Source organism: Lotus japonicus, chromosome 2 (assembly GCF_012489685.1).
Source record: "Lotus japonicus ecotype B-129 chromosome 2, LjGifu_v1.2".
NCBI classification, from domain to species: Eukaryota; Viridiplantae; Streptophyta; class Magnoliopsida; order Fabales; family Fabaceae; genus Lotus; species Lotus japonicus.
The window spans coordinates 73,483,140-73,504,458 of NC_080042.1; the positions used below are offsets into that span (position 1 = coordinate 73,483,140).

The 21,319-nt window shown below is 36.7% G+C and overlaps 1 protein-coding gene across 2 annotated transcripts; it reads right to left on the reverse strand.

The window, feature by feature from the left end:
- Positions 1-624: 624 nt before the first annotated feature.
- Positions 625-21,319, reverse strand: LOC130739436 (sister chromatid cohesion protein SCC2). 2 transcript variants are annotated; one of them, XM_057591722.1, is made up of 28 exons: positions 20,783-21,319; positions 19,947-20,056; positions 19,253-19,389; positions 19,088-19,178; positions 18,688-18,944; positions 14,878-14,985; positions 14,324-14,435; positions 11,751-11,847; positions 11,465-11,651; positions 10,925-11,356; positions 10,297-10,814; positions 10,008-10,218; positions 9,883-9,933; positions 9,612-9,770; positions 8,982-9,149; positions 7,895-8,215; positions 7,658-7,810; positions 5,493-5,662; positions 4,948-5,056; positions 3,649-3,810; positions 3,464-3,568; positions 3,161-3,394; positions 2,678-2,811; positions 2,310-2,600; positions 1,804-2,233; positions 1,487-1,579; positions 1,233-1,358; positions 625-1,133 (listed from the first exon to the last, which is right to left on the reverse strand). In XM_057591722.1, exons 1-28 carry the CDS (start codon positions 21,037-21,039, stop codon positions 906-908), a joined length of 5,451 nt encoding a protein of 1,816 aa, XP_057447705.1. In that variant the 5' UTR covers positions 21,040-21,319; the 3' UTR covers positions 625-905. The 2 variants fall into 2 exon arrangements, with proteins under 2 accessions (XP_057447705.1, XP_057447706.1); XM_057591723.1 differs by having other exon boundaries at positions 19,253-19,397; positions 20,783-20,921.

A 21,319-nucleotide genomic window follows, 5' to 3' on the forward strand; every position in this document is an offset into this window, starting at 1 on the left:
GAAGTCCTAAAGTCCTTCATATCAAACCCTTAGTCAGTTGTGCCTAAATTCTTTGACTCGACCTTTGCTAGGGCCTACCACTAACATGTCATCCACATACAATACAACAGTAGAGTTATGAAATTATTATGGCCAAACCTTTTATAGTACGCACAAGTATGAGCTCAATCTGTTGTATGATTTAAATCTCTTGGCCAAACCTTTTATAGTATAGGTCGTTTTGGAGATAGAGCCAACACAACCATCCATCAACCACACTATATTTCTTTTTCAGCAAGGTTAAGTTGACATTGAAGTCCGCGTTTATATTACCAGAATATCGGTTTCACGCCTTAGTGTCCAGCCTACACAATGGATCTAGCTTATGATTGCCAGTAAACATAAAATTTGAACCTTAGGAGGCAATGATTTCCGAGTTTATTTATAGGAGGACTCCTATCTCAGCAAACCAAGCTTTCTTAAATAGACAATGTAATGGATTTTTTGTCTAAAGAAGAGGGCTTCTCAAATCCTAGCTTGCATTGTTGTATTGCTCTCTTAATAGACGTAAGGATCGTGCCTATCATTAATCAATCTACTCTTTTTGAACAAACAAAAAAGAGTAAACAACGACTTGTGCGAACATGGAACAACACCAAAAGAAAATAATCAAATTTGATATTTGGCTGGGTACGCTGATTTTCGGTCAACAAAAGAATGCAGCCACTATAACGCAATTCGAAATTACAAACGGAAACAGACAAAATATACAGTCAACTAAGGCAAGAAATATTCCAGGCCCGTGCTTTCCTGTATTCTGTTTCCTTAAAACCCCTATTCTATTGGCTTTCATCCTATTCTGTATTTTCCTTTTTTTCCTATTTAATGTACAAGTTGTTAGTCTATCTACCACGTACTTACATCAATCAATGTTGTCTAGAGCTTCTAAGGTTAGCCCTGCGCCCACTAACATTTATCTGGCGCATGCCACCAGCCCAATCCGCATCATCATCTTCTTCTTCCTCGAAACCACCACGAGCTGTGTGTACAGATTTCCGAACTTTTCTGGGCGTAATTGAGGGTCGCTTCCGTCTTATATTTGCAGTGTAAAGCGAATAATCCATTGTGTCTTCCTTCAATGCATTCTTAAATTCCTGGTGTAACAAATAAGAAATAAGGGCTACATAAACTCTCAACTCAGGTGCAAAAAACTCGTAAGCGTAAGAAAAATGTATTTACTCAAACAACAATACCTGGTATCTTTGTGTTAATTCTTGCGGAGTTGTAGGCAAACTAAACTGATATTCACTGATATTCAACGCAATACTCTGTTTAGACAAAACTTCTCCAGGTTTTGGTGGTTCACTTGGAGAATAAGCCTGAACAAAAATGGACACATCCCAAAGAGAGAGGACAGTTAGGTTCCGATCTCATCCCATCCTAGTCAAAATGATACAGAGCATTTAACTGCAGATAGGTGAAGATAAAATATATAATAAAATTTTACCTGACATCGGGCATCATCCAGACTATACATGATTTTTAGATGTCTCTTTAGCTTTAAAAGAAGTTGCAATGCAATGGCGGATAAACAGCCAGCCTGCATAAGAATCGAGAACAAAATGGCTGGTCACATGACCCGAATAAATAATGATAAAATAAATATTAATTCAAATGTGCACATTTTATACTGTTGAGGCTGTACTAGGAAAATATCTCACGTACTTGCTTATAGAAAGAAACTCAATTAGCACAATTTATCACATTCTTTCTCACAAACAAATCAACATTATTGACAAATAATCACTGCAGATTTCAAGATACCTGAACTTCCTCCGTATCATCTTTGGAGAAGGTACAAGAATCCATGAAGCTTGCAGCTTGCGGCTTAGCTTCCAAGTTCCCATTATGTGATAAAGGATGATCTGGCAATTGGTGATTAGTTCTATTTAAATCCACTGATTTCATGTCATCAAAAATAGGCTGAGCATGTAGATTTTGCTGAAATGTTTCATTCAAGTCCATTGACATCACTGGGGTTGCAAGAATAGGCTCATCTGGCCCCCATCGACATGTTCCATTTTCATAAGGTGTACTATGACCCTCACTTCGTAACAAGCTTGAATTCCAGGATTTAAAGTTCGCCTCTAATGGCCCAGCCCTCAGCTGAACTACTCGATTGATAGCATAGATTAAATAAAGTGGCTCATCAGGTGAAGTGAATGGCAGCAAGGCAAGAACCTCTGTGCAATATCTGTGAAAAGAAACCGAGTAAAAGGTCACTTAAGAACTCACAAAATTAATAAAGAAAAACCAAAGGTAGTGCTTACCTTAAGAAAGGTATTACTAATTTGTTCCATCTAGGATTATCAAATTTTCGCACAATTGAGGACATAAATTTGTTCCTTGATATCCGGTTACCCCGGATGAGCTTGTATATTCGAGAAACCCCAACTCTTGCTTGAGTGAGTGAGCCAGCCTCAGGTTTGCCCTTCCCAGAAACAGGGATCCGAGATTGGTTTTTATGGTTAACATTTTCAGAACTACCGCAAATGGATTGGATGAACATAAATGACATTTGAAGTCCATCGCCCAAGCGGGTTTCAAAAAACGCAGGGTACCTGAAAAGATGCTTTAATTAGTTATTACAATCAAATTGACATGATTTACGTTATCCAAAAGAATATAAGGAGATTACTTCTCATTCATATTCATTAAGAGATGATGAGCCAACTTGGAATTTGACTCCAGAGGATCTGTTTCTAGTGCTATAAGGTGTGGCACACAGGTGATGGGATGAACAAGACCTTGGCGCAGCACAACTTCGACAATCTGCATTATTAGCCGATCTCTTAGACTAAATATATAAGAGCAAAAGAGAACTTAACTACTGTAACAGGAATGCTCAAGTTTCGAAGGAAAATAAGCTAGTGAAAGAAAGACCATTTAATCCCCATTCAAACATAACAAGCAACAGCAAGATTACCCTTCAAACTGCTTGGCAAAAAAATCTAACTAATTTCCCATCCCCTTTCGGTCAACCCATTAATCCAAAAGATTTGAATGGATAGAACTACCAATGATAGAAAATACACGGAGACACACAGTCAGTTTACACTGCTTTTTTAGCTCAAAAAACGAAAAAAGATTCAACAAGTATTCAAAGAAGCTAGGTTCTGACCTTCAAGGCTGATTGGCGAACAGGTTCACTGAAATCCAAACATGTGCCCAAAATATTATCCCAGTACAACTGAACTATACCCCCGCACATGTTTGTATCCCCAGCACCAGCAGCAACAGGAACACTCTGCCCAGCTCCAACTGAGTAATCAGCTACATTACCATCAGTTTTATCTGTTGTCATTTGGCTTTCAGCATCAAGAAGATACTCGAACATGGTTTGCAATGCTTGAATCTGATTATGAGAATGATTTAGTATCCACAGAGAAGCAATACACACACACACAGAGATGAAATATATTACCTTAAGGCAAGTATCAGCAGTAGAAGATAATGATCGCTCCAGTATCTTTCCAATATCTTTTTCCAACATATATTCAGGCCTTGCTATTAGAACGAACCCTAGGGCCTACAAGAGTTACAATAAAGCATTAACAAACTTCCAAGATTAAACCAAGATAACGGCCAAGTTGACTGAGTAACTCTTACCTGCAATGATCTAGCCTTAAGACCTAAATCCTCCACAACAAGATACTTCATACACAAGTTGAGGCTCCTTTTGACGTCACTATGTTGATTACTGGAGCTTGCTAACAAACAGTTGCCATAGCGAACAAGCAAACCAATACAAAACAGAGATCGTCCGACAAGCTGCAAAAAGCAGGAAAACAGAATTTTTAATATATCTAGCTATCTATCTATATGTGTGTGTGTGTGTGTGTGTGTGTGTGTGTGTGTGTGTGTGTATGTCATAAAATTTGTAAAGAACTAACTATTCCTAAAGCTTAAGTTGTTAGATAACTATATATGATATTATACACATTATTTGTTTTCTTTACAAGTAATTCATAAAACATTCAATCCAGGGTTCAAAAAGTCTCTCAAAATCTCATTTTAAAAGGAATTTGAATGATTGGGAGACAAATGATAGGAAAAAGTAGGAAATTGACTCTTGGTGATTTTTCTGGCCATTCATTTTAGGTTTTAACACATTTCCCTAAAAGGGATAGTGATGGTTCTTTTAAAGGTGTTGATAGAAACAAGGAGGTAGAAATCCTGTGGCGATCCGTAGTTTAAAGAATTATTGTATTTGATTGAAGAGAAATGACAGCATTTTCAAAGGCATCTCTCAGCCACGACATTTGCTTTCTGATAGGATTGTGTTCAAGCCTTCCTCCTAGAGCTCCACTAGTGAGTGACAAGGGAGCTTCCAATGTGCAGTTTATGCAATCACTGAATGTAATTAGAGAGAAATGATTGCATTTTCAAAGGCACCTCTTAGCCAAGAGATTTGCCCTGGGATAGGGTTGAGTTCATGCCTTCTCCCTAATCCACTTAGTAACAAGGGAGTTTACATATCATGTATAAGAGACTAGACACTTGCTGCATTCTAGATTCTTCATTTCCTTCTTTTTAACTTTTTATCTTTAGAATGATAACTTATCCTTCCTATAGTTGAACTGTACATCTCTCCTATCCAACAATATTTTTTTAATTAACAATTGAATAAACTCAAAATCCCTCTGCACGGTCCCGAACCCATAAAAAAGGCATCATTTGCTAGTAGGCCTGGCCAAATACATAACAAAGAGTCAAAGACATCCAAAATGCACCAACCTGGCCCCAAGAATAATGCCCCCTTCTGCCTAAAAGGAAAAAAGAAAAATAATAACAGAGCAACAACATGACTTCCAGATGACAACCTTTAGATAAAGCACATACAATTATAAGTTTATAATTTGTTGAAAGACATCGCCATGAAGTAAATGCAAATAAATCCCAATGAACCTGTTTACTATCAACTGCCTCTTTATCCAAATATTTGAAGAAGACTTGAATAAGATGCTCAACTACAGCAGCCCCTTTTCCTGCCATCTTACTCACAGAGCAGAGGCACCTGTTCAGAGAAAAGTAATAAGACCTATAAGCAGGTGACCAGGAACGCAACCTCTTCTTCTTTTAAAGGAGGTGGAACAGAGATCTTTTACTAATCCTAGTCTACATAAGTGACAAAAAACCGTCAACTGAAAATCTAGACCCAGTTCAAGGTATTCAGAAATATCTCAAAACATGGTCCAAAAATTTATGCTGAACCATATACATGTTTTTGCACTGGTATTTAGGTATTAGATAAGAAAATTATTCAGAAAAATTCATATAATACATCGGAATATTTAAAAAACATATTTAGCATTTATAAACTCTTATTCATCAAGAAAAATTATAAAACAGCACATCACATAATCTATCAGAAGGTTAATTCTAAGCTGACACAGAATAGAAGCAAAAGAACATATCTAACTGATGAAAATAATGGTTAGAAATTCCAGTACTTGATGCAAGCATGGACAACTGTCAAGAAAGAATTCCGGATAATCATCTGTTTCAAATCTAGCTGAAGTTCTTCCACAATACACGGGGGTAACTTCCGAAGCAAGGGCAATACAGCATCAATTATAAATATTATACTCTCAAGTAATTGCGCAGCCTCACGCTTGTCAACCTGAAAACAAGCAAGAATAATATATGGAGAACGTTTGACATTTCCAAGTTATACTTCTTGAAGGCCAAAAAATCATGAGGATTATAATGAAATGTCTGAGGCCAGAACCTACATGATTAATAATAAATAGATAAAAAAAAATGAAACACACAAACTGTCCTAATAGGATTTGCTTAAGTATGCATGAGTTATAAACAATTAAACATATAAATTTTACTTAAAATATCACCCTGCACACCTATAGTAAATCTTAAATGAACCAATTCGACAGGCAAAGGGGACATAATGGTTTTTATGTGCCCTGTCCCGTGCCAGTACCCTGCCATGATAATATACTTTTTACCCATAATACTTCCTTCAGAAAATTCTAAACGGAATAGCCAATATGGCAAAGCAAGAAAAAAATATATGCACATAACAAATATAACATTAAAAGTACAGAAACCAATCATATCATAAATTTATAATATGAGCTCCATGTGAGAAGACTTCACCGGAAGTGCAAGGATTTAGAATCCGCTGAAACTACTGTGTCCCAGGCCAAGCCATCCCTAAATGGAAATCTAGTGTCACTGTCAAAGAATGTGAGGGGTCTCAACCAATCACATGTATATATTTAGGGGGCGTTATGAAGTAAGTGAGGGAGATTATGTTGAGTCATTGAGCACACAGGGCAAAATTAACTCCTACCACACTCTCAACTCCTACATTTTAGACATTATGCTAGTGTGTTCGTATCAGTACCATGTGTCTGCCCATGCTTCATAGCAGGGGGTTAAGTGACCCGATAGAAAATTGAAACTCCGACATTATCCTTACACCCTAGGGTCAATGTCAACTGAACTCTGACTGGATTGTGATTGAGACTTCAATTCATTTAAAGGATGATTTATATTGTTGTAGGCTCCCCAACATCAGGTCGTGTGCAATAATAGATTTCAACTTAAATTTTAGCAATCTAGTTTTTTAATATGCTCAACCCAACCAAAAGACAGGCCAGATTGAAGGGTAAAAAATAATCCCAAACCAAAAGACTGCTGTCATGAGTGGGCTGGGCCTAACAACTACTCCATAAACATCCCTATCTATTGTGCATAATCTAAGTTTACTCTGTTCTGTTCTCTGTTCTCCTTGATGGTATATTACACCACTTTTGGGACTTCAAGCATGTGAACACAAAGCTAGACTTATTCTTCTTTCTATTTTTTATGTGAAAAAATCATACATTTAATTTCCACACTTGGGCTGTTGTTTGGCACAAATGCAATATATAGAAAATATATCATAGATTAAAGTAATGAAAAAGTTGCCAAACTTCAGCGAGCCTTTGGAATTTTATGGCCATTAGGTTTCTTCTTAGGGTTATTTGCTTACATTTTTAATGTTATTTTATGAAAATGATTGTCAAAATAAAGCTTCATAATAAAAGGAAAAATTACCTGACATGAAATAAATAAATAATTATAAAAATTAAGAAAATATTATATTATATATAAAAAATATGACAAAAAACAAAATTGAAAATCAAAACAATTATAAAGGGAAAACAAAAAAGTCAAAAAATATCTAAAATTTCACGGTGGCACCGTGGCATATACTATATATTTTTTTATTGTTTTCAGAACAATCATAAGATCAGATGTATAACTAAACACTATATAGGCATAACAAGGTCCACGAGGGTTAGCTCAAGTGGTAAGAGCTAGGGGACATAAGGGTTGGGTGGGATGAAGGGTGAAGGGTCCAAGGTTCGAACCTGAGGAGGGACTAATTTACTAACATCTAACATTTGCCTAGCAAACAAAAATATAGGCATAACAAGAATGGGCTGTCTGGGATGAAGTATACGTCTCAGCCCTACAGCCTAGTGATAGTTTGAAACAACCACCATAACAACCAACAAGGACAAGACATTGCCAAAATGTAGTACAGCACTAATTTAAACAATATAAGAGTACTAAAGTGACCAATATATGACTTGAGATAAATTTTAACCTGGGTCTTCAGATATGGCTGCAATGTAACAACAAATTGGGAAGGGTTAGAAGCTGGTGCGCAGAGAGTTGGGTCCACAAGACAAAATGCATGCAAGACTAGCACATATGGAAGTGCTCCTACAGCCACTTCATTACTGTTCATTTCCTCAACCTGATCATGAACATAAATTCTGTCATTTTAATATCAAGGTAGCCAAGCATAAAAGTTAGTTGAATCAACAAAACAATAGTGTACCTGTAACATTTTCTCCAGCAAGCATTTGCACATCAACTCACATCGCTTACGCACTGTTGCAAGAGACACTGGGTTGACCCCAATGGCTTTTGCAGATTGTGGTAAAAAATCAAGTGTCAAGTTGCGCTTTATTACAGTTACAAGAAGTGGATTGACGGTTACAAGTTGTTGATTGGGCATTCCCCCCCTTGACATTTCAACAATTTGCTCTGTTTTCTTAGCTACCTCAAGTGAAACAGTACTACCATCACCAAAGACCTGAGTTTCTGAAGCAGAAGGTTCCTCAAACCAGAACTCATAAAAAGTTTTGCAAACCAGATCCTGTAAATGCAAAGCATAAAAGGGAGAACACTCTTAATAACCAAGACTTAAGTTTACATCAGACGAAAAATAAATTACATGGCATGATAGAGTAGTGTTAGTTATTGTAATTAAGTAGTTATACCATACTACCATATATCATAACTGCCTCGTAAGTAGCTTATTGCTAGGCATGTCTGAGAAGGTCAGTATAAGACAGTGCTATCTTATATCTTTTTGAAATACTTTTGGAACCAGTTGAAATACTTTTTGACACCCTAAAGAGAGGGAAAATTCCTGTAGTACGGATCAACCTTCCTATGAACTCCTTTCCCTATTATCACATTATCAATTGGAGTTCAAAGCGAGGATTCCATAGTACCAGTAAGAGCTAAGGCACCGGAAGATTCATGAACAACCAGGTAATCCATCATCCTTAAGTTAGTGACCTGGTCAAAGTGTTAGGCACTTAGGCTCACCTCTAAATGTATAAATGTTAGCTACTGTATTCAAAAACTTGAGTAATGAAAATCATTTCTTCTAATTCTCTCTAGTGTTTTCCTTTATGGCACAACATAACTACCCCATTTAAAGAGTTTATATTAAAGGGATAACCATTACATATATCTTCACCGATGCTTTAAATAAATACCAAGACAGGTAGAATAGAAAGCATGTTAATCTTTAATCACAAACACATCATGTTAAACTTAATGGCATAGATAACTTGACATCAAGGCATAAAATATTTAGAATACTTAACATATCAGCAGCAGTTTTTAAATACCTGGACGCTCGATTCATCATCACTAATACGTGACATTATCTCTGTGCAAGCTCTGGTAAACCCAGAGAAATTGGCATTTGAAGTACACATATCTCGAATAATTTTTATAGCTCGTTTCCGAACACTCAACCCAGTATCTTTGATTCTCTCTGCAATCTTCTCAAAATACTACAATACACATTTGAGAAATTAGTTTTAACATTTCATCAACCTTAGGTAAAAAGTGTCTCCATTAAAGCAAGCAGTGATGGGACTAGCAAAAAAAGATAGGGGTGTCAAAAACTTAAAAATATGTTAAATAATTCTAACAATAACTAATGTTTACAATTAACAACCGCCTAAAATTTAGTTTAACGCAAACAAAAATATTAGATGTCTCATACATATAAACAAGACAATTTTTTGTGCAAAGAGAACACTTACAAGAATTGGTACACTTCATATCATTTATCAAGAACATAACATTCTATAAAATATTTTCATAGAACTTCCATAATTTCTTTTGTAGTAAGGAGAGGGGGAAATTGCCCATACTGGGACACGCCTAGGTCTGCCTCTGACAGCTAGGATGTTTCTAAGGTATAACGAATTTAATTTTTTAGCAGTAAGGAAAGGTCCACTGACACATACCTTAAAACCAACATCTGGATGCGAAGCAATATGCCTGCCAACAAGTTCCAAAGCTGCTTCTCTAACAGAAATTGCAGAGTCACAAAATCTGCCTTCAACTGCTAACTGGACCCGCTTATCCCCCAGTACCTCTGGATCAGCCTCTACAATGATACTAACCTGCTCATTATATTAAATGAAACACCATATAGATTAAATTGGTACAAAGAGCTATAATAAGCATCCCATTGTCAATTGAAAATGGAAAATTAAAAAAGAAATTTAAACTTACTGCTCGTAAAGCCTTAGCCCTAATAACTGGAGAGTTCTCCCTCAAACTTGCCTAGACAACATATGAAAAATTAGTATATGAATGTTTTTTGGGACATGGATCAGGGAAAGGAAAATATCACTGACCAGAAGCAAGTGAAGAATTGTATCAAACCCTCGACAAAATGAACTGTTTTGGCCTAAAGCTAAAGTAATTTTCTTGATTAAATCCCTTGTCAACTTAGAAGACACAGTACCAGAATCCCGCACTATGATTCTTGATTTCATTCTAGCAATGTAGTAAACAGAATTCTGCTGAAATTTTGGTTCGTCTTTATACCACATGCATAGATAAAACCTGCACATCAAATACATGCATTATTTTTGCACAAATATAATTAAAATGTCAGTGAGAATATCTGTCATGAGCACAAACCAGCAACTAAAAAGATGCAGTTCATCAGCAGAGGCGACATCTTGAAGGTAATTCAAAAGCAACTGTTGAACAACTTCATGCATAGGAACTTCAGAATCATCTGTTGACGAATTGTGATTCTTTTTTACACCATCCTTGCGCTGGGAGGTGCAATATGATTGTAATACAAGCAGTTGCTTAGAGCAGATGCATGTGTGACAGTACCAGTTCTGGTTGGAAACATCATGCTCTTTAATGTCTAGGCAATCAGCATGAAAAAGTCTCTGGCAGTCGTGACATGTGTACAAATTTTCTGCCCTTCCACCCAAACAGACACAACAGGTATCCTTTGGATAATGCTGAGAATCAGCATCCTGACTAAGTAAACCCTGAAATATCCAGAACTTCTCTTGACTACAAATCATAGCATCGCGCTTCAACCTTGCAGCAATTGTACCAAGAATATCAATTGCCATGGAACGTGCAGAGATATCCTTGGATTTGAGCCCAGCATTCTGAAGTAGTAGGACACAGAGAACCTGAAAGAACTCTCAGAAGTGAAATAATCTGACACATTTACCAGAACAAATGAATGATAACATACAAAAAAACATGCAGATCGCTGCATGCATGCACACATAAAGACTACCTCTAGAAAAGGAGCTGAAGCAGGATATTCAGGTAAATTCAGAGTTGTCAGCAAATCTGTAACAAGATTCTCCATTATGGATTTCAGCTCAGAAGCATCTTGAGTCTTTACACTGGCAAAACGCTGAAGTACACGGCTCCAAAATAAACAACCGGCTTCTGTTGCTGCCTCAAGACATTTAGTTGGATAATTAGCATCGACTGAGACTTCTAATACAGCATTACCACTTGATGCTTGTCTTAAAGCATCAGGAATGTTCGCACTGCATTGAATTAACTGAATCAACAAAGCAGTAACCATCTGGATCTGCTTTTGCTCTTCATCACGTATGTAATATGTTCTTAAAGCTCGCTTTGAATGCGGTAATTTCAAAAGAAGCTGAATCATTTCATCTATCACATAAGTGCGATGTTGTGTGTACAAATAGAATATCTGTACCAGCATATTGGAAAAACAACAATTATAAAATTTAGTTACCTAAATGAGAATGAAAAGCTACCATTCAAAACCTTTTATAAGGTAAGAGAGAAGAATCAGTACCGCACTGACTAAACCAATTGTCTTCAACTGCAAAAGCTGGATGTTATCAACTAAAAATGTTGTGATGCTTGTTCTTACAAGTTGTAAAATGCAACTATCTGATAACCTTTCTATTAACAACAAATCCTTGAGTAGTCCGAGAATAGTACACAACTTCTGAAGAATGGTATTCACAGCAGTAGAGACCCTAATAAATATGAAGAAGAAAATTATATTAGCAAATCTAAATTCAGATACATAAGAAAGCCAACTTAAAAGACATTTGGAGTGAAAATAATTATCAAACCTGCTTGATGCTGGTTTCTTCAACTTCAAAGACTTGCTAGGGCGCCGCTTTTTGCTTGCTGAACCAAATTCAGCATCATCCTCATCAAAATCATCAACTGTAAAACACATAACAATTTGTTTGAAGCCACAAAGACGAAATAACTTCATTGTCTCTCCCTACCTTTTTATTAGTCCCTAATAGACCCTCACCCTATTATATATTATTCTGTGAACTCTTATCCCAGCGGCCCTCAACCTCAAAAATTATAATACACCATTACAATTGGTCCAGAAATTACTAATTTTATTGAAGAAAAGAAAGAGGCCTGCAATCACACAAGTTCCACAAAACACTAGAGAGGTCCTGGATTCTCAAAAATCTTCTGACTAAATGATCAAAAGACCCCTTTCTCACACACCTTCTCGTCCTATTTACAGGCAACAGGCCTAATTCACAAATCAACCAACAAACTACCCACTTCTTATCCCAGCGGCCCTCAACCTCAAAAGTTATCATACACCATTACAATTGGTCCAGAAATTACTAATTTTATTGAAGAAAAGAAAGAGTCCTGCAATCACACAAGTTCCACAAAACACTTGAGAGGTCCTGGATTCTCAAAAATCTTCTGACTAAATGATCAAAAGACCCCTTTCTCACACACCTTCTCATCCTATTTATAGGCAACAGGCCTAATTCACAAATCAACCAACTATCTACCCACTGGCCACTCCCCAGAACCTACCATTCTGTTATTAATTTATTGCCTACAAACAACTATTCCTAACAATACTCATCCCCCAAACATTTACCTCGTCAAGGTGAACAGTGTGTACAAGCTGACCCCCCTCCTAACAATCAAAATCACTCTATTCCCTCACAATGGGCTACATCCTACAACCCTCAATTGTTGTACCTTGGGATACCTCCAAAATCATCACCCTAAGGTGTTTCTCTTCTTGGCACATGTGCTCAAGACTATAGCATGCTTCACACGTGAAACAAAGCACTTACTTCTTCTCTCAATGTATTCTGCATCAGGTGGTAGTAGCCTTAAACCCAACTGTTGTTTCCTGCTCCCTTTGCCACCTTGTTGTTTGACTAGACAATAGGACTCTGTATTATGTTACTGTCAGTTTTGTGTTGTATAGAATGAATTTCAGTCTTGGATTGAGTTCTAGTGCTCCTTCCATTACTTGTTGAATTTGAGACAAATCTAATCAGTTTTCCTGTTTGTTAAGTTCTGTGTAGTTTATATTTCAGCTTGTATTGTGATAAGCTAGCTTTTTATTAGTATCAGTTTGTATTCTGCCAGCTCAGTAACGTAGTTAGCTATGGTTAGTAGTTACTAACAGATTCAGTTAGCGACTCCTCAACAGTTTTTAGGTTTATGCCTTGTAATAGCACAAAGCTAATCAAAGAATCAATTGTGAATTTCATATAAGAATCATGAGATACTTTCTATCTTCACTCTATCTTGCTTCTACCCACTGTGTCTGCATAAATGAATATCCTTGTCCATCATCTCGCCCAGTTAACTCTAACAAGATCTCTCTAGCAGCCTAGCAATCCTTACAGCATCTTTGTCAGATTGAGGCTTATGCAGCCTTACAACCTTTTCCAAGGAAATTTAAAAACCCTAGGAAAAAAATGCTCAAACCCACGAACAATTCATATCAGCCCTGGCTAAAATGTTGATTAAATGACTCCAAATAATTTTCCAGAGGCCCCGCTTGTTATCCTGATAATATGCCATCATAGTTCCTATCATAAAACCTATACCCTACATCATAATGAACCTGCCTCCAATCAATATTCTCCTTACCTCTATTCAAGATATAGTACCTTTGTCATGCGAATGATTTCCCTTCCATCGCCACCAATAAAAGTTTCTCACTCTGATTTTTAAGCCACTCTTCCAAAATGAAGTATTTCACATTTGGCCCTCCACTCATGACATCCACAATCCATCTTCCCTCAGTTGTCACCTCTTCCTCCTCTCTTCAAGCGCTCAACCATGCTGGACCATTTTCCATTTCACAATTCGCCTCACAGAGCTTCTATAATGTCAATTTCAAGGCTTCCAAGTCTGCCCAGTCTTCTCTTTGCAAGAGCTCCCATTTCTGATATGATTCCCTTCGCCTGCTTTTGCAGCTCTTTGAGCTGAGATTTCAAGTCCGTGTTAGTCAAAGGCATTGCATGCAGCACCCTCCCACAGCTCCAAAGAATGGAGCTATGCTACCAGCAGACACGGTTCAGAAATCAGTGATCATATTGAAGAAATGAAAGAATTCTGCAATGATGCAAGCCTCCCAGAACATTTGGCAGGTTCTAAACTCTCCTAAACCTTCCTGACTGACTAATTGATCAAAAGACCCGTGTCTCACTCACACACTCTTCCTATTTAAGGCAGCTTCATTCATTGACCCAATAACTAACAAAATATCATTCTGTATTACTCTTTAGGTTACTAATATGCCCAACAAACTACAAAAGTCTTGCACTTCCAGTGGCATCTCAATCCTCCAAATGGAAAAGCTATAGAAGAAAAATGAAATGTTCGATTAAACACAAAAACTAATAGGGCTAACCTTCAAATGCAGTGTTTTCATTAGGCCTATGTAATGCACGGTACGATGGATCACATGCACACATCACATCCATTATCTGATGCCTGGAGAACTCCAGAATTCTCTCAATAACCTGACATGAGCAACAACTTTTAAGACACGACAGATTATAATTCTTAATGATGCAAGTATGGAAGTCATGTAAATGCAAATTAGGACTACTTGGATTCACTTATCAGCTTTTTAGATTAAAAAACTTTTAAAGCTTGTTTTTCAAAAGAATAAAAGAAAAAAAAAGCTCAAACAAGATGTTTTGCGGGGTTCGAAGTCATATAACTAGAAAACTAAGAACAAAAACAAAAATCACTAAGTTGTTTTGCAATTTTAGGTGTATTTACAAAAAATAATAATTCAAAACATTTTTTTCCCTGTTTCTAATTTTAAAAACTAAAAATTGTTTTATAAAACAGTAAGCAAACTTTTCTCCTGCTGAGGGAGTTTTTTTTCCAGGACTGTATTTAATGAAATTGTTATTCGTAATAATAATAATAATAATAATCTTCAGAAGAACGCACCTCTTCTTTATAAAGTTGCTTCGGCATCTCAGCATGGGACATCACTGCCAGGGCAGCATGAATGGACTCCAACGCAATTAAAAGAGAAGAAACTAGTTCTGAATTGGACTGAAACACAAACCAACAACAGGTATAACAACAATAATAACGAAAAAAGAGAAGGCATATAGTGAGTAAAACATATTTTAAGAAAAATCATATAACAACAACCACACCTTAATCCCACTAGGAAAGGTTGACTGCATGAATGATGAATCTAACAAAAGCCAATTTATAAAAAATACATCTACCACAAGGTCTCTTTAACAGTTTCTCCTAAAGTGTTCTTCAATTCTCCCCAACCTCTTTTAATCGGGACTATCTTCCATTTGGTGCACTCTATTCATTTGAAGCATCATCCAGTCTACTCCCTCCCGTGATCAAATCATATTGTGCAAATCCTTAGGGTTTGGATCCAATCTTATATTATTAATGACAGGCTTAAGAGGATCTGGAAGCAAGGAAAGTGAATCCTTACTTTACACTAGGTGTTCTGTTTTTGGAGCTGTGGCGCATTTTGGTTAGAGTACTCACAATATCTAAGATTCTGTCTTTCCTTACCACAATTAAGGATAAAATCATTACTATTTGCATCTCTTTGGCGTTCTAACTAAAGCTCCTGAAAGAAAACTTGCTGTCAGATAGGGCAGGGGTTGGAGAATTTGTTTGCACAGATGTACTTGTTATTGCTGTTAATATACTAATAATTCCCTTTCTGTAGTACTTTTGTCCTTCCTACCTCGTTTTTAGTCCGTTAATAAATAAAATTCTATAAAAAGAGATAACAGTCTAATAGTTTTCAATTAAATTACAGGTAATAAAATAATGTACAGTATTTCAAATTACTTAAAAGGATTAATGAGAAACATGGTCCAGAAATAATACAAAAAAATTACAGAGTATAAAGATTCTGAATTTAAATATGACAACCAATTACGATAACTATGAGAATCCTAATCCTAAGGTCAAGATAATCTAAGATACTTTATAATAAGATCAAGAGATTAGAAGATATTTTTCATATAATCTAACACTCTCCCTCAAGCTAAAGGTTACTAAGCTTTAAACGTGCTACAAGTATACCTTACCCTTTAGAAAAAAAAATATATATAACCAATCAAAAAAAAAATTGAGAATCAGTGGAGCCATGCTGCCTTTTTAGAGATAACCACGAGGCCAAGTTATTTTGGCTTAGACTATCACAAGACCAGGCTGGTATATCCGGAAAACCCGCTGGATAATTTGGGATTGGTGCATAGTCAAGCCACATTCTATAGGATAGTCACAAGGTGATGCTGATTTCTACTGGATATCCGCAAGGCCAGGTTGCACGCTTTGGGATACCTGTGGCCTGTGGGGGCATGTTGTATATGGTAAAGAAACTAGAAAGGTCATAAAAGGTTGCAAAAGCCAATGTGCCTCAGATAAGACAGCATGGTGTTTGATTCAAAAACTGTCAAAACGACAAATCAGAAGACAGAGAGAGAGAAGTGACCAGGGTGAAGCAAGAAAAAGCCAAAAAGGAAGCTGTAGACGCACAGGATGAAGAGCATAATTGGGCAATGGGTCATAAGAAAACCACCAGATGTGCCTCCGTGCACGGCTAAAAGGGTTGTAGACAGTAATCCAGCACGTAGACGCATAGGAGGCCAATGGAGCTTAAACTTCACAAGAAGATAAAGCAGCTATAGATTGCAATAGATTTTGATGGTAGATATTCACCGTAAAAAATTTCCTATAGTGCTGGTGGCCGGAAGTGACAAGACATGGTAAGCAAAGTGCCTACTGTCTATACATTTTCGTGGCATCAAGGGCTCTCCAGCGATGACACGAAGATATCATGACAGCAGACATGAAAGAAACACTCAGAAAAAATTAAGCAGATAATGACAATATTAGAGTAGACTCCCAAACTATAGGAATCTCAGCGGCAGAATAGTCAAATGACAGGTTAAGGATGATGTGATTGTTTCAATACTCTGTTGAAGTTGCAAAGTCTTAGATAAGGAAGAAGGCATGAGAATGAATAAAAAAAAAGAATTATGATGATAGCTTTATAAAATGATACAAAAGAAAAGGCAAAAACCCTTATATATTAATACTAGCCCCTCATCTTGATTAAATACCAAAACTAATTATGACCATTACTGAATTTCTAATCTTAAATAAATAAGGAAACAAATCATGAAAATATAAAGAAGGGTAAAATATCTTCACTCCTTGTAAAATACAGTTTTTTATTTTAGTCCCTGGCTTTTAAGACACCCTACTTTGGTCCCTCATTTTTCTTAAATAGCCTCATTTTAGTCATTGGTGTAGGCCTTTTTGTTTCACTTTTTGGGTTATAGTGCAAACTAATATATGTTGGACTATTGTTATCAGTATCATACGATACGCATCTCAAGACAATACACATTCTTGAGGCAACGGTTTAGATTGCATTGTGAATTTAAAATTAACCTAAATCTCAGTCTTTATCATCGAGTCCATGCTGAATAGCACGATTCACGATAGCTGTTGGGTCACACGATTCAAAGTTGTGCGCAGGTCGCACTTAAGGCAAATAGGATTGCGTGACACATTTTGGCTTTGGGCTTTTTGGGCTGGCTTTTTTACAAAAAAGGCCAGAAATAGCCGACCAATGCTCCTCCAAAAGACTCATATCACATTCTCTGAAAAATTAAACCCTACTTTGGTCCTCACTACCATCGATTCTGCCTCAACAAAGAAATGTTATTATTTTATTTGTTCTAGTGCTCCACAACACTTCTCTCCATCTACTTATTTCTAGCTGTAATATGTGTTTATTGCTGTTGTGCAATTTTTGTTATTTCTGCATGCTAGGGTTGATCTTGAGGATGATGAATGATTCAATTAGTTAGATAATGATACGTACTAGTATCTAAGTATAGATAGTAGAAAAGCAATTTGCATTTTTCATCTTATTGATGTTTTTTAGTGGGGTCGAATATTTGGAATTTGTGCAAGCACCCAATATTTTTTCTTTTTGTGGTTTATGGCTTGGATCTTGGATTAAATTCAGTTTTATTTTATGATATATAAGCTTATATTTCAATTTATGACTATTGTTTCATGTATTCTGCGATTCATAAAATGATTCGATTCACAATTCGGAAAATAGGTCTTCCGGTTCACGACCGAATCTCGACTCAATAACCATGTGTTGGACAACAATAATGGACAAGTGGGTACCACAATGTCATTTAATATTAATACCACCATGCCTAAAGTTCGGCTATTTCAGACAAAATGATAGGGAAAAGGTGACGTTTAAAAGATCACAGACTAAAACCAAATATTACCCATTTTACAAAGCCTTGAGAAAGTTAAGTTTCACCTATCAAACTGAAATCTCATGTAGATATAGGTGGAACTTAACAAAAACTGACCTCTATGCGAGACAACTTTTCACTATACACATTATAAAATATCCAAACTATCCTTTATAAATAGGCCTAACTCTCGTATTTGGCTTCGGTTTCTCATAGCTGTTATGGGAAAAAAGTTTTCTCGGTTTAATTTGTGTACATACAGACTTGTCTATGTAAACCATTAGTTAAAACCTTGCCAAACTCAATCTACCATTTGTGTAAAAGCTATTTAAGTATTAAATTTCTGTTGACTACCCAATAATTTCAGAATATAGTAAGTTCTATTAGAAATTTTGTGATTATATTCAAAGACAACTAAAAACAAGCCAAAAAAAAAATCAGTATAGACTAGAACAAAAGAATTGAAAAGTGAACTTACATTATCACAATCCACAATTGACAGGCCTTCTGCTCTATGTATCTGATGATCTAGAACTTTTAGTAATCTAACAAGTATTTCTACAGGAACCAAGTGAAGAAGTTTCTTCTCACGTATAGACACTATTTCATTAACAAGCAATCTAAGATCTGAAAGAGGCAACGGTAACCATTCTGCTTCATCTCGATCGTCACTATTAAATTCGGCTTTGCTACATAAGTCCTCCAAATATTCATGAAACCTTCCAATGCTGGCATCTAAAGGGATTACAAATACCAGTTTATTACACGTGTAACAGTTGAGCTTGCAAAGCAAACACACATATATACATAAATAGTCATAGAGAGAGAACAAACATAATTGTTAAAAATAGGATAGTAGGAACCAGCCATGGACTAACCTGGAAGCTCAGCAGGATCGAGTGCAACAGATGCTCCATCACCCCCTTTCTTCTTGACTTTAGATTTTTTAGAACACAACATAGATATGTCCTGCCGAATCATTTTGAAAATTAATAAATGAAAAGAATCAAAACATCAACTGTAACTACTAAATGCAATCATACATTTGTCGAAAAACTATCGAGCTGACGGCTTTGGGTTGCATTGTAGTCTTTGTGAGTCTGACTCGGGACAGAACAATTTGATTCAACAGGCTTTTTTTCAATTAATGCCCCGCCAGAGAACTGCTCCTTGAAAGGACCTGAGAAACTTAGACCAATACAATAAACAATAAGCAGAGCACCATTAAATCATTTAATTGGAAGAAATAAGGCCAACGGAAACTTTATCTTTATACTTTAGGATGAAAAGGTAACCAATGAGATAAAATCTGACATCACAAAACCATGCTATGCTTTATCAAATCAGCATAGCATGGAGAGGACTTTGGAACTAAAATTATGAACCTAAAATTTGGATATTTGGAACTTTTATCCATGGTTTTAATTGGTTCTTTTAGCTATTAGTGGAGGATTTGGTTAGTTTTTAATGTTATTAGTGTGACTGTGTATTCATCATTATTATGGTTCTTTAAATGTATTTTTTTTTTTGCATGAGGTAAACTCTTATGAGTTTACGAGTCAAGTTTACCCCCAACACAAGTTTACGCAAAGTCTCGAGTTTGACTACCTTGAGTCACACCATCAACCTCTGTCAGATCAATACAGTCAAAGAAGCAGCTACAACCCAACTAAAATTTAAATAGGTTTACAAAGGTACTATTAAGGGTAGAAAGTAGAAACCAACAACTCTGATTACCTGCAGCACTGCATTCAAATGCTTCAGGATTGCACCTGAGAACTTCATCATGGAGCTCTAAAGGCTCACCATAGTTATGCCGAACACCCTTAGCATCATCTCTTAAATTCCTACACAAGACAGCATATATAAAATTTCAGTAAACTCATTTGTAAACAGTAAAAATATAAGCACCATTCATGACGATAACGATGACGTAAGTATCCATTTAATCACCCATCAAATTTCAACAAAATTGGATACATGGACAAAGCTGGAATGCGTGTTATTAGGTTTAATTGTTTACCGTATATCAACAAAGGGAACAAAATTGCACGCCGTTGGCAATAATAATGCCGACCAAAAATTAGTTACTCCTTCTTTATGAAAACCTCTTCCATTAAGTTTGATTTAAACAAAACAAAACAAAAAAGTCAACAGTTCTCACAAACTGTAGTATTAAACCCTATATACACCGATTATAATAGCATCGAATGTCGAAAACTCCAAACACTAATCTGCTTGTAAACTAAACCTTCAAAGCTTCACATGAACAGGCCACAGAGATTAAAATGAATCAAGTAATTAACAAAAAAAACACAGAGAAACTACAGCTAAACAAGTAAGCACTGAGAAGTCAACTACGCAAGTCAAGAAATTCAAATCAGCACCAAAAGCCACATCTACAGTAAAACACATGCAAATTCCAATGCGTCTAATTCAATTGCACAAAAACAATAATTCACAGCGAAACCGGAACCTAATTTTACACTTCCCTGCCAATTCAATTTCCTATCGATAAATCAAAATTCAACGCGCGCGGAAAATGACGAGCAGATAAAAGAAGAGATGCTTACAAATACGACACATCGGTGTGCTGGAGAAGCTCGGCGATCTTGCTGGACTGAGCGAGGACGTCGCGGCGGTTGAACGTCATCGGCGCGTCGAAGAGTCGGAGGTCCTGATCGGATGCGCCGCAGAAGACCGGAAGCGACGGCAGCGGCAAGCAGGAGGCGACTTCGGAGTGGACAGTGTTGGACAAGCTTATGCCGCGGATGCCGGAGGACGGCATCGCGGCGGCGGCGTTGGCGCCGGAAGGAGGTGGAAAATTCATGATTGGTCACGGGAAGAGCATGAAGTGAAGAATTGAAGGGGAATTAGGGTTCAGGTGAAGCGGTGGAAGGTGGAGAGTGAGCCCTAGAGGGATAGATTGGGAAGAAAATTGGGGAAGTGAATGGCGGGGAAAAGTGCGTTTGGGAAAATGATTTGGGATTCTCGAATTGCAACAGGGTTTACGAAATGTGAGTGGATTTGGTTTTTATTGGTGTGAGGAGTTTGAAACTGAGTCCAGTTATGAGATTACGGAAACGCCCTGACACTGTGCCTAGCTTGTT